The following is a 14378-nucleotide window of genomic DNA, read 5'->3' on the forward strand; positions in this document are numbered from 1 at the left end:
GGAAACATTTATCCTATCTGGGAATCAAGGGTGGTAATGTGTAATCAGGACAAAGCACTTAGAGGATGTAGGCTGAGAGAAGCACTGTAATACATCTCCACTTGTGTTTTTTTCAACTCAGACTTTCCTTTTCCCTGGAAGCATTCTAGGTACCAAGGGAAATTCCTGCCATACAAAATTTAAGAGCAAAATAATCCATGTGATTCCCTGAAGTGTCACAGAAAACCAAGCACATGTCAACAAGCATTAATCTCTGCTGCTACACACTCTTCCTTTTTTTTCTGAGAAGTTGTTTTCAACCCTGAACTCAGCAACAGCACCAAATTCTTCTGCCACAACTTAGTCTCTTTGCACGCTGATGATGGATACGGCAGGTCAGTGCTCTCTCATCAACATAGGATGCCATCCCCATCTTCACAAGGCTTGATGTCTTTAACACCCTCTGCCACTCCCAGAACAACCAATGGAAGCCATGGCTGGGGAAAAGGAAAGGAGAAATCTCTGCTGCTTCACATACCATCCTGCTCTTCAGCCTGTCAGCGCCAGTGAAATGCAGGGGCAGAAGAATCAAGAGGGAAAGCAATCTGCGAGAAACACTAGAGCTCCCTTACAGACAGGCAGCAATGAACCCACCCTGAACTCTTCTTTCCACTTGTTAAGGCCAAGCCATTTGCTGGGTCACAACCACAAAGTGGAAATTGCCATACAGCATTCAAGCACTAACAGAGGCGTAGTCCCAGTGCAAACAGACACACAGAAAACCAGCATGACTGAAATCTCAAGGCTTAACAGCACCCTTTCATTCCAGCTTGCCTAAAAATATCCCCCAAATCCTCAGAAAGGCAGCTCACTGGTACTGCAACTGGCTTTAATTGACAGCCCCTCAAAGCCATTTTGTTGAGGCCTTCCTCGCTACCCTGCAGGAAGGGTGAAGGGGATCCACCACCCACCCACCCAGCCATCAGGCTCAGGTGCTACACAGGAGGTTCACAGTGTCTCTCAGCACTGGGACACCTCACCAGGCCAGAAAAGTCCTCTGGAGCTGAAGTCACTGAAGATCACCATTGATTCCTCACTACAATCCAACCTCAATTTTCCTTAAGCAGAGCAAGAGACAAGAGTAGTAAAAAGCAATCGTGGCAACTTCAACAAGTATCTTTAAAAAATGTTAATTTTTAAACATTTCTGGGGAATTACATGTCTGTAGGAAATAAGAATGTCATTTTGTCATTAATATTTCACTAACAATTTAATTGTGGGAGCATGTGGGTTTTCCTAAAGCCAAAGCAATGAATATTACCAAGCATTACACATATTACAGAACTCTTTACTGGACTGTTAAGCACTGTGTCATTTCAAAAATTAATACATGCATGCTTATTCCTAAATGGTTTGGAGCACAGATTGGCCACAGAATTGTCACTAATCAAAATTCATTCCTTTCCGAGTCTTGACGTGTATCCCAAGCCAAATCTTTTATCTGGCAAGTACTGAGACATCAATCCCTTCACAGGGACTCTGAGACACGATGCAAAAACCTGGCTGGGCTCTATAAACAAAGTGTCCAAGGAGCCAACGGAGAAGCTGCACAGCAATGCACATCTGTGCCATGTGCAGCTGATCCATCTTTTTTATTTCCCTCTCCCAGCCATCTGTTCCAAAATCCTGTTTTTCTCTTGGTATCTCCATTCTGGAAGAGAACTAGATAAAAGGGGCTTATAACCAGCACGAAGCAAGTTCAGAAGAATCAGCTGCACCAACAGGTACAGCGGTCAGAAGCCACTGGTCCTACACCATCTTTTTGCTCTCCCCGCCCTCTTCTACTTTCTTCAGCTCAGGACAGTGTGGGAGGCACCAGGGGCGAGATACGTGCTGCTGGCAAGAGGGAAATCCGAGGTAGGAGAAATGGCAGGTGAGTGCAAGTGGAGAAGCTGAGATCAGATGTGAGACACAAGGAGTTCACAGGGGCAAAAACAGGCACTGCCAGAGAAGCCCCTCCTTCTCATGGAGGATTCTGCTACTTCCAAATACGGTTCTGTTTTAAAGTGACATCCACCCCTCCCCAGATTTCAAAAAGCTTCTTCAGAAGCAGTGGCCTGACTCCAGGACCATCCATCTGGTGGAGCCACAGACCCTGGAATCTTGGCTGAGCTCTCCTGCCTGGCAGGCTGTGCCTGGAGCTGCAGCCGGGTATGGGCTATAAACAACACCAACCAGAAGACGCTGACCCCAGGGTACCAACTGCTCTCCACTTTGATCAATTTGCTTTTAAGGAATTGCACCCAGTGCCCTTCACCCTTTCCAGACAAACCTCTGATTCCCTGGTGCTGCTGGGATTCTCACCTGGTCCCCCATACCAGAACCATCCAGTGCTGCTGTGTGATGTGGCTTCATGGAAGGCTGGAAATGCCTGGCAGGCCTAAAAAGAAGTTGCTTTACTTGGAGATCATTATAAAGCCTGAAATCAGAGCTGTCTTGCTGACCAGCAGCTCTATACCTAGTTGAATTTCTTGCCTGCTGCTGCTCTGGCAAGGCTAGACATTTTTAACTTCTCACTTTAAGCTTTCCACTCAGTTAACATATTTGTCAAGGGCCAAAAAAAGCTGAAGGGCATCCAAAAACGTGGGTCACATGGCAAGAAGTTTTACTGCACTGTCCTTACCATGGCTGTTTTCAAACAACATTTTAAGATTTTCAAGGGAAAATGTATTTCCATTAAAACTGTCCACATGAAGTTTGGAAATCACTTCAGGCAGCACAGCTGTAATAATGCAGGCCAAAATGCAAACCAGCTACTACTAGGTCAAATGATGCAAGCATCAAACTACAGTAAATTAAGGATTCATTATGAATCTTAACAAAGAAATACTTTACTAATAGAAAGGAAAAAGAGGGTGTTGTGGAAAGAGCTTTGAAAGGGAACACTTGTGTGCAATTTTGCAGATACCATCTTACTCAGAGGCAGTGGGTAGATTGATCTCTAAAGACTCTTAAAAGGTTTTGCAGTGGAAAAAAATAGTTGCAAGGCACACAATCAGATCATTAACTGTGTAGCCCAGGCTGCCAGCTGCTCAAATACTCCAGATGGCTCCTCCTCTAAAACATCATCATTTGATCTTGATAATCAAATTATCTCCCACTCTTACAATCCTAAGTGAGGCAAGGCTTGAACAAAGAGATGATGTATTTTATTTGACTGAGATGGATTGTGAAAACAAAACAAATTAGCTTTCAAGGTACTCAGCTTCTTCTAGTGGTATCAAAGCTAACCACCTCCAGCCCTTTAACACCTCTTTTCCACAATGGCCATCAAAGTTCACAGCACCAGCTATGCTCTGTAAAGCTGCCCAGGGTCTAGATTTTATACAGTATTTGTACACTAAACAACATACAGTGGGTATCTAAATCCACAAGTTCCCAGCAGGGGAAAGCAGGACCTGTCACTGGAGAGCAGTGCTGGGAGACTCAGTATCCTGAAGCACTTAGCCTGGATTAATGACACAAACATGTAATCTGTTTGTCTCGCCAGAGACATGCACGACATAGTCTGCGTATTTTTGAGACCTTTAGTACAGCCTTAAGGAGATAGGGTGGCAGAAAGAAGAAATTTTCTTCCCTTTTCACCCAATTACAGCCAACATGCATGGCTGTTCTGAGGCCAGGGCTCATCTGTGCATGCTCACTTCAACCATCTGAAGAGAAAGTGGTCACGGCCAGCAAGTCCCCCCAAGTCCAGGTGGCTGACACCAATTCCTGGCAGGATGCCACTGGGGCTGGGGAAGATTGCTTTGCTTTTTTTTTTTTAACTATGGGAATTTCTTTTCTTTTCTACAAAGACTGCAAGGAGGGAAATAAAACCCAACCAGTACACTGTCAGTCTCTAACTTTTCTTCCAAAGAAATCATAAAACTAGAAATTTCTCAGTATTTCCATAAAATCTTGGGCTTTGACAGTTTAAAAAGGCCAGCTGAAATATTCGAAAGTCACATCTGCCAAAACAATGCACTCTTACTAGCATGAAAAGAGTATTTTAAATGCTGTCATTATTTAAACCAGCACACTATGGAAAAATTAATATTAATTTTGCTTTTCACATCTAGTTGCAAAAGATTATGAAAGTCAGTTATAGCAAATCAGAGGAAACAATTCATTATTGCAGTGGGTGGCCTGCACCTGAAGTATAAACCCCAATCTGATCCTTGCCTAGTAGAATTATTTCCCACTGGTGGCTAGTGCTAAACTTTATCACTCATTCAACTTTAATTTTTATAACAGAGCTGTACTTTTATTTTAGAAAGTAGAAGTACAAAGAACAAAAGAGCTTGCTAAAGGCCATGAATTAGGAAAAAGAATCAGAGCTGCAACTAGAAAACCACAAAGAAAGGCAGCAAGAATTATCACAGAACAGAAGAGGTTTCATTTGAAGAGAAGCTAAAAAACTAGAATACTGTGACTTGGAGAAAAAATGCTGCCATTTATGAAAAAAACCTTAAAGAGTGGTAAAAAGTGGATGAAAGAAACTGTTCATAAATTTCTCAAAATACAAGAACTAGGAGTCACCAAATGAAATAAGGTGGTGTGGTTTGAAACAAACAAAAGGAAGTACTTTTTCACCCAGCACATAATTATATTGTAGAATTATTAGACACAGGATGTTGCAGAGGCCAGCAATACAAAGAGATTTAGAATTTTAAACAAAAGAAAAAAATGAACAAGTTTCTTCTGTGAATTTGCCTATCTATCAAGGGCTACTAAATGCAGCGATACAGATGCCGTTTCCTTTTTGCAAGCCCTTCAGTGCGGCTGGTGAGGTCTGGAGCAGCACAAGAGAGAAACTGCATGTCCCTGTTCTGTACATCTGCCACCCAGCCCTGTCACACAGGGGATGGCTGGCATGTGGTCCAGCATCCCAGCACAGGACAGCCACTCTTGTAAGGAGACTGGCTTGTTTTCAGATTGTTGGATCACTTAGGGTAACAGGGACCTACTCAAACACAGACCTCAAGGTGGTTTGCTCAGACTCTCTACTGATTTTCATCAGCAGAGATCTGATGAAGGGACGGAAGCACTCACATTTCTGCATGAGTGACTGCTGCACCCCAAGAGAACCAGTTCCAGCTTTCTAAAGCTCTAGTCGTCCTCGTCATCATGGTATCTGAATTGCTGAGGTCCTTCTATTCTAATTGCAAAGTATACTGACTCTCTTTTGTCTGTTTGCAGGACATGATGCAAGCATCACCTTCTTGAAACAGTAATGAGCCTTACAGAGCTGAAAGACATCAGTCTAGATTGGTGTCATGGCAGTTTGGCAATAATGTCTTTTATTAAACTAGAAGATTAAATGCTGGTGTCTGTCTTTTAGGCACCACAATTCTGCACCTCCTTTAACTTTGTTGCTGTTGAAATGCATTTTGCACTAAAAACCAATATTTACTTTTTCCCCTTCAGAAAGAAAGCTGTAGGGTTTTTCATTAGATGCCCTACTACACTAAAACAAAAGGAATGTAAAAGTTTTTACCACTATTTGCTTTATAGGTGTCCAGTCTAAATGACTGTGAGTAAAGCAGGTACTATAATCCAACTTTTGAATTTTCTTGTAATTGGTCTGCATGAAAATCTATATTTTGAGATCTTTTGAAGAGTGATAAGTATATAATGAGAAAGCAGTTCTTGATAATTTGAGGTGCTGCAAAAGTACAACTTACATTCAAGTTCGTGTCAGACTAGAAACATCAGAAAACTTTCAAAAGACTCCGTGGCAGCTTATTTACAAATATACTATTTATAATGAATGCATTGATACAGAATGACTCTTATAAAAAAGCAAGGCAATCTTTTATATAGACATAACAATCGACATTACAATAATTCAGATTAAAAGTACATTTGTGTAGATTGTTTACACTCTTGCTTAGTTTTTAACCACTAAGTTAGTGTGGTCTGGTATTTTTCCACAGCAAAGGTCCTGTGCAGTCCTGGTTAAGACCTAAATCAGAATAAAAACCATCACTTTTTTATATTTGCTAATGTAAAAACAAAACCCATTTGTAGATACTATCACTTGTTTATAATCATTCTTACTGTGCCTTGAAGTTTGTGTTGTGCAAATTACTGCCAACTGCACATTTCTAACTAGAAGCTATTCTGGCATGTCCATTTGATACAACTGAGGTGTGAAACGTGAAAGTTCTTAGTTGCATCCAGGTATGAAAAGTTTCCTGATATGAGTTTGTGCTGATTCAGAAATCTAATTTATTTTGGGGTTTAAAAAAAGGGGAAAAAATAACCTCTCAAAGTTTTCTAATTGCCAAATAAAGGATATTTTCCAAACTCCCAGGATTGAAGATGACACTTGAATTCCAGGTTACACAATAAGTTTAAGCACTAACCAGAGATAACAATCTAAGTAGTACTTGTTTAAATCATGTACATGGGCAGACACGACCTTCAAGAAGTCTAAACATGCATGTTCCTCACCTAAAAAAAAAGACTTAAGAGAGGCACTGAAGCAAATATTCTACAACCCAAGTCTATTTCAAAAAAGGGTGCATGAAGGTCAACATTTCCATTGGCATCTGCCAAGCTGAAAAGTCCTAATTGCACAACTGTGTGACGCAACTTTACAAGCAGCATTTCCACTGCATTTATACTTGACAATTTGGTGATGAACTAAAATACGGGACAGCAAGAGACACAATTTCAATGGGTTTATACTAAAACATTTTTGCAAAGAATTATCAAACATCTTCAAACATCTTCCTATTTAGTAAATTAAAATTGAATACGTGACCAACACAAGTCACAACAGCAATTATTCCTTCTTTAGCAAATCTCTGACCTGCTTTACACCTTACCAGACTTCCATACTACATAGTCTATGGTAATTTAGCTTGTTAAATCAAGGCATAAGTCAGGATAGTGTCCTTATGGGGCATGTGTATGTATGCACATAGGCACAATACATACAAAATTGGTATCTTGTCTATGGACAAGCAATCAAGGTCATGATTTTCATCCAAAGTAAAGATTGTCACATTTTTCAATAACTGTTCTAAATTATATTCCCTGGTATGGAAAGGGGGATAAATATTTAATACAAGTATCTGGAAATCACTTGTTTTCAAAGATGCTGTAAATAATTAATTTCTCCACCTTGTCTATGCTTTCACACATCTGTAGATACACAAATACATTTTTATATGTATGTATACATACCCTTGTCAGACTGAAAGTCTTTCCAATCATACTTTAACTAATTAGAGCAAATAAAATTCTTAAACATGTATAAGCCAGTATGTGTGTCTAACTGAATGTCATCAGGCACTAAATACAATTTAGAAACTACACCAGTTAACAATCCAGCATCCTAGAAAATGCAAAAGTCTGTTATGTCAGGATGTAAGATTGTTTTGAATTACCAAATCAGTTAGATTTATGTGGATCTATGTATAAATTTGGATATAAACCCATGTAGGTATATATATGGATTTATATGCATGTATTCCCAACTGTGCCAGATATTCCATAATTATAATTAATTTATAATTAAAGGATAATTTTAAAGAACTTTTCATGTTCTTCTGAGTTGATTTTTCCAGTACCATAACTTCTCTCACACTGCTTTTATTCAAATTTCTCTTGAGACACTGAAAAAACAAGCATTCACCTCAGGGTGTAGAAAATTAAACTCCTAAAACTGGGCTCAGGATTATCTGGCACTGCAACAACCATACTAGTACAAAGATAGTTTGAAAAAATATCCTGTTTTTAATCTAGTAATGAATTAAAACATAGCTTTATTTATTCCTATAAGTGTGTTGAAAGATAGTTTGTTTTTAAGCGAGTGTAACGAGCACTATTTTGGTGGCCAACTTTCCCACAAGAATTTTTGTGAGCGAGGGACAGCTCCAATCATACAGTCATTACCCATGTACCTTAACAAGGTGAATAATCAATGTATTTACAAACTAAACAAATTCAATTCCGTCAACCCTTCTAAAAATGGGATTGAGGAGCAGACAGGGAATGAGACCAAGACGTTTGAAAACACACGGGGCTGCCACTTTTGTTTTGAGGAACCATATTAATCAAACCAGTTTCCCTTAGTGACCTCAGGGCACAAATACGGACTTAGCAGTATATTCAGAAGTTAGATTACAGTCTTGATACTAAGCATTTCAGCATCTTCATATTTTTAACACCTTAGTGCTGAGAAAGATTAACCCAGGCAGAACTGTAAAGAACTAGCCTTTTATAAACTAAAGTCTAAACTGAAAAGCTACAGTAGATGTAAAAAAAAAAAAAAGGGGGGTAGGGAACAGAGACAGAGTGTGTGAGAAAGAACAGACATTACTTAGTAAAATCCAGTGACATCTACAATAGTTTTACAGCATGTTTAAGCCCTCTAAGGTTTTATATCTCCACCTGCCTTCCATATAAACTTACTCCTTGTTAATGAAAAGACGAACAGCAAAACAAGATGCAAATTGATCAAGGGAATACACCTAAATAAGCATGCCTGAAAGCCAGAAGTAATATTCCCATACTTCTGCCTGTGAAACAGATTTCCCATGGCATCGATTGATTTGATTTTGTGCAAAAGGTACAGTCCTCTTAAGTCACACTATGCCAGCAGGAATTCCTATGAGTATAAACTGAACAATTCTGGGGGAATTGTGGAATGCAACCACCTTGAGTTCCTACCCTCCTGAAAAGGGACAGCTGGCCCTACAAGTGCAGCAATAATGTAAATCCCCCTGAAGCATCTTCTGCCTTTTAAACAGCCGAGAAATTAATTATAAAACTGGATCTCCACTACTTACAGAGCTACCAACATCTCTGCACAAATGAAAAAGGTGCCTCTTTTTTAACAGATTGGTTTAATACTGAAACAGAGAGGATGAAGTTAAAAAAGAATAATCAAGATACTGAACTGAATATTTTGAAGCAAGTGCCCCAGCTGTGGGGAAAAGTGCATTTAGTTCAGCAGCAAAACAGCACAGTGTGAAGATATTGTGCTTGGACACAGAAGTTCCATAATGGAAGGAGGTACAAGGCAAGTCAAGATATAAAACCATAGTACATTGTTAACCAACCTTAAAACTTACATATATTGCAGTGTTTAAAAGTAAGACACATTCATTTATTGTACAAGGTCTATAGGGAATCCTTAAAATTGCCTGTTGTAGTTTATGACTCAACATTGTAATAAAAATGTACATATATTTTATTTCCTTGTCACTTAAGTGTACTGTTAGACCTCATAGACTTGTCACTTCACACAATGAAAACTGCTCTTCACTGAGCAAACTCGACGTTTTTACCGATCTGGAAAGGTTTACTTGTGCTAGAAAAGACCAACCGCAAAAGGCTCAGTTCAGATATGTTATGCCTGCAACTGATAACTCAGGGAAGCAAGACATAAAGGAATTCAAGCTCTTTTTTTTGTTTCTTTTCTTTTCATTTTGACTGCATCCTTTTCACCTGCCAGTTGTTCTGATGAGTACATGTTTTTAGTATACAAACTGGTTGATAAAAATTCATCAGCAGAGGCATACAAATTCTAGATATGATTGATTAAAACAGAGCAAATCAGAATAAAACAAGATCCAGTGATTTACTCTGACTGTAAACAATATAAAAACACCATTTGCTTCAAATCTCAAAATAAGTTAAAAGAAAATCCCAACCTTAGGGCACATGACCCTTTCAGGTTTGGATACAAAAAAAAGGGGGAGGGAGAAAAACAGAAAAGTTCATTATATAAAGGTTATACATTTCTCTTAACTGAAAATAAATCTAAGTAAAACTGGTTTTGTCCCTTAAATTTAAAGTTTGAGTTCATTGGCAATTGCTTTAAATGAACTGGCATTTTCAGATTATTCAGACAACTTCCATCAAGTTCAGCAAAGAAAACTTAGACAAGCATTTTTACAGAATAAAAAAAATCTACATGGCTATGATTCCTCTATTAGCAGAAACACATAATGCAGTCTTAAATTTGCCTTTTTATATTATTTATATATTTATATATATATATAATATAATATAAACTACATATATTATATTATATATACATATACAGACAATTACAACATTAATGCAGTTTGTATTTTGTACAGTGTATTGGACAATTCAATTAGCATCAGACCATGGCACGATATGGTCCCTGCATTTTTAGGAACTGAATGATGAAGGAGGGTCCTCCTGCAACAATCTGAGGTGGAAGGTGGCTGAGCGGGCAGTTCTCAATACTCATTATTGACAGTTTGCTGCAAAGAGCCAGCTCAAAGGGAAGGCTGTGCAGATTGGGGTTGTCATTCAAATACAGTTCTTCCAGATTTTCCAGTGTACCTGGTTAAAATAAAATAATAAATAGTAGTATCTTTTTGATTCATGCAGTTTATAACTTTCAGACAGAAGTTCTGAGTCCACTTGATTCTTTCCTACACAGAATCTTGAGTCAGTCACTCATCCAGACTCCTGTTTTCAAGAACAGCAAGTTCTGGTCACTGGTACCTAAGCAAGAACCAATTTGCTTTAGTTTCCCTATAAAAATATCCATTACTACGTCTCCTTTAGATAGTAACTGAACTGTAAATATAGAGAATAAGAGAGCTGGGAGGGGATTCACCATAACCATTCAGTCAAGAGCTATGCAATTGCAGGCAATATTGAATAGTTATCTAGTCACAAGGATGTAGAATATACTCACACCATATAGTATCTACTAGTTCTTCAAAAATATCTATGTCATACCTTTTATGTAAATGGAAGCCATATATTAAAGACCTGAAGCTTTGACTGTCATGTATCACAGGAAGAAAGCAGTAGAGTTCTCTGCACACCAGTGAATTTATTAAATGGAACAAACAAGTGTGAAAATTGTTTCCTGAATTCAAATTTTACAACTTGCCTCTACTACAGATACTGCAAGACAGACTAGTCAGAAGCTGGAAAACAGCAATTTCTTCATTCTAGACTTCTCCTTTGAAAAACACAGAAATCTTCCTTAAAACATTTCCCAATCATATATACTACAAACACCTCCTATAACATGAGAGATTATTTAGTCTTTCACAGGAGAAAGCAGTAGCCAGGGCTCATGGCATGGAAAACCAACAAAAAGGAAAAGATGCAGAAGAAATAATGAGAAATAGTTGATAGCATGATACATGAAGAGTCGCAACTGAAAGCAGTTAACTGTTCTCCAATCTGTGCAGACAACTACCTTTAATAACCAAACTGTATTCTTACAATAGTATTTAAAATGTACTTACTGATTTTAATTCCATAGTTCATTTTAACAGCATCCCAACTCTTTTCACTAACTTCTGAACTAAATTACAAAGCTACAGGTTTAGATTGTTTCAGGCTTTTCTCACATTCAAGCCCATACAAGATGAGCAGAAGCTATAATGGCTCTTCACCAAAGATGCTGGGAGAGACAGACCAGGCCTTTCTCTTCTGCACATCACTGTTTCTGACCACATATTGCTTTGTGTAGCTTGCCCCATGATTTTTTCCTCCATAATAAGCTTAACTGTAAGATTTGAACTTAAATAGATGCTCAGAATCATGCTCTGGATGTATATCCTGGACACTAATTAGAAAAGAAATGTGGGCTGTCAGTTTCAGATGCTCTGAAACCATCAGAATGTTTCAGGTAGACCAAAAAAAAATCTTATTTCTTCCTCTCTTTCTGTAGATTTCTTCCACTTCCCTTTCTTACCTCATCAAGGTGAAAAGCAATATGATGGCATATATACAAAAGCATGTGCAGAGGGACTTCCAGCAGAACCATTTGCTTCAGCTGTCTACACCCTACCTAAGGCTTTTGTCTGCACCATGGCATTACAGTAGGATCAGCGCATTTCCTTTCTCTTTCCAAGAACAGATTCATGAAGCTGAGTGATGGATAATACACAAGTTGTGGGAGAATTTGAAGAGAAAAGGAATACATTACAAGTTAGTGTGTGTTCAGCAGCTTTCTGCAGCAGAACTGAAAAAAACAGAGCATCCTTTTCTCTACAGTTCAGCAAGATAAAGATCGTACACTCCAGTGCTGTTCCTGTGGCACATGCTTCACATCAGGCTGTGCATATTTAGAAGTTTCCAATGAATTTTGTGGCTTTTACTTATGAGCAGAGTAGATGCCTATCCTAAGTGCTTTGGCTCAGGCATGCTGCACCAAACCAGAAAAAGGGATCTTACCAATTTCCTCAGGAAGGTGTGTGAGAAGATTCTCTCCGAGCCCAAGGTGTGTCAGGTTGGTAAGGTGACCGATACCTCTGGGAAGGGTGGTCAGCTGATTGTTAGTCAGCACCAATTTCTAAGGGAAGAACACATTTATAAAATTTAACTGAAGGACTTGGATTGACAGCAAGTAACAGGTAAGCGGATGGGTTCTACTTTCCTGCATTTGAACAAGAAAAATTTCAACCATTCATCAACATTTCAAACCTCTATTAGGCATCACTAAATATAAAAATAAAATAGTGCATAATAAAATGCATGCCTAAACATAAAAGATTTCATGAGCACGACTGAAACCAGAAGCTATTCCTGGGGTTGTATTGTAGTCATGGTACAAAAGTTAAAAGATCTAAAATTTGCCCAATATTAACTAATTAAGTTGGGGAACAATTAGTGGGGACTAATTGTGAGTGAAGCTGCACAAGATTCTTAACTGTTGGTTCTATGTCCAGTCTGAAATAGTCTCCACTCATCCAACTAGCTGTAATTAAATCAGCACGGTGTAAATAAAGGACGTAAGATGCTTATCACGACCAATTATTGTTTCACCTGCAGATCCTTGAGGTAAGCTATTTCATTTGGCAAGGATTCCAGTTTGTTTTCCTCCAGATCTAACTCTCGGAGTTTCCGCAGATTTCCAATGCCATGGGGAAGTTTCTTAAGGAGATTGTTTGACAAGATAAGAACCTAAAAAAAACCAAAGGAAAACCAAACAGACAGAATTTCAGCAACATAGTAAGTAAATAACAGGTTAAGACAAAATCTTTTTGTATTTTGAAGTAATGAAATCCAAGATTAGCCTACACGTGCATTATGGAAGTAATGAAAATTTAAAAACAAAACAAAACAAACGCCAAGTCAGTGATTTAACACAACTTTTTAAGTCTTCAATGATACAAATATATACATTTAGGGCATACTTCTTTCAAATACTATTATATGTAGAAGTAAATGCAAAGCACAACCAAAACACACCTTATTTCTTTAAATGACCAAGGAAAACCAACTTGTTCCTGGACTTGCCTATCATTTTGTTGTGCTTCCTTATAGCTATCTCATAATCACGTTTTACATTACTTGCTGTGCTTGCCAAATTCTCCTTAAAAAGCATAGTACTTCCTCTTCTCCCTTTGTCCCTCTGGTTAGGAGCAGCAGCAAGTAAACACACAGATGGAAGCACCGGAGTGGAACATCAGCCCGACACAGGTACCCACAGGCTTTCCAGAATGGTCTCCTGTCACACACACACCACTGCTACAGTGCTATCCTCTTGTTTTAATCCCCCTTTCTAAGTTGAATTATAAATACGTCGGGTCCAAGAAATGTATCCTTATTTGCAGTGTAATGAACACATTTATACATTATTCCATATACTAATATACCATTTTTTCTCCTTTGAAGTCTTGCAGTTCTTAAGCTCCAGCACAGCAAGTAGTAAGGTAATTAATTACTGATTAAAGAGTGCTATGATCTAGTTATTTAGGAAGGCACATTGAACAGAAGGATGTGAAAGAGCAGCCAGTGTGGACCCTCGTCCCAGCCACACGCAACCAGTCGAGGTTGTAAATGCCTGTCCCAGCTCTCACTGGCTTCATGCAATGTGGAAACACCAAAGGCAGGAACAGAATAGAAACAAGGTTAAAATCAAAGTGAAAATCAAAATTAAAAAAAGCCAAAGCATGAGCACAAGCAGTATTTCAGTGACCTTCCTTTATGCTCTACGATATACACAGAATGGTAAGAATAGTAATGTTTTAATCATGTACAAGAAACAAAGGCAGGAACAGAAAATATTACCTACGTGCAAAGCAGCTGACTTAGCACTGCTGTGGGAACCTTCCCTTTTGTGTAAACACTGCCCAAATGGCTCTTTGTATTTGATTCTTTAATTACAGAGAAAAACAGTGGTAATGGGGGTCTGCAGACCATGCAGCTCTCCAGCTTCAGCAGCCGACAGACCACCAGCAAATCCAGTTATTAGAGGTTACTAACTTCCAAATCACACCAACCACAGTCTTAACTTAAAAGAGAACTGGGCCATTAAATAGCTGTTATTCTGTCATATAATTTTTGCCCCAAACTACAGGAATAATTAAACATTCAGAGCAGAAGTCACATTGGAA

At 38.6% G+C, this 14378-nt stretch overlaps 1 protein-coding gene across 2 annotated transcripts in view; it reads right to left on the minus strand.

Annotated features, from left to right (window-relative positions):
• Positions 1-1311: 1311 nt before the first annotated feature.
• Positions 1312-14378, minus strand: part of SHOC2 (SHOC2 leucine rich repeat scaffold protein) — a 72024-nt gene continuing 58957 nt past the window's right edge. For both annotated transcript variants that reach the window (XM_071564482.1, XM_071564483.1), the window contains exons 7-9: positions 12805-12942; positions 12214-12331; positions 1312-10353 (exon numbers count right to left, since the gene is read on the minus strand). In XM_071564482.1, the coding sequence (XP_071420583.1) occupies positions 10145-10353; positions 12214-12331; positions 12805-12942 (465 nt within the window). In that variant the 3' untranslated portion in view covers positions 1312-10144. The remainder of the gene's footprint in view (positions 10354-12213; positions 12332-12804; positions 12943-14378) is intronic.

Source organism: Pithys albifrons, chromosome 9, assembly GCF_047495875.1.
Source record: "Pithys albifrons albifrons isolate INPA30051 chromosome 9, PitAlb_v1, whole genome shotgun sequence".
NCBI lineage: Eukaryota > Metazoa > Chordata > Aves > Passeriformes > Thamnophilidae > Pithys > Pithys albifrons.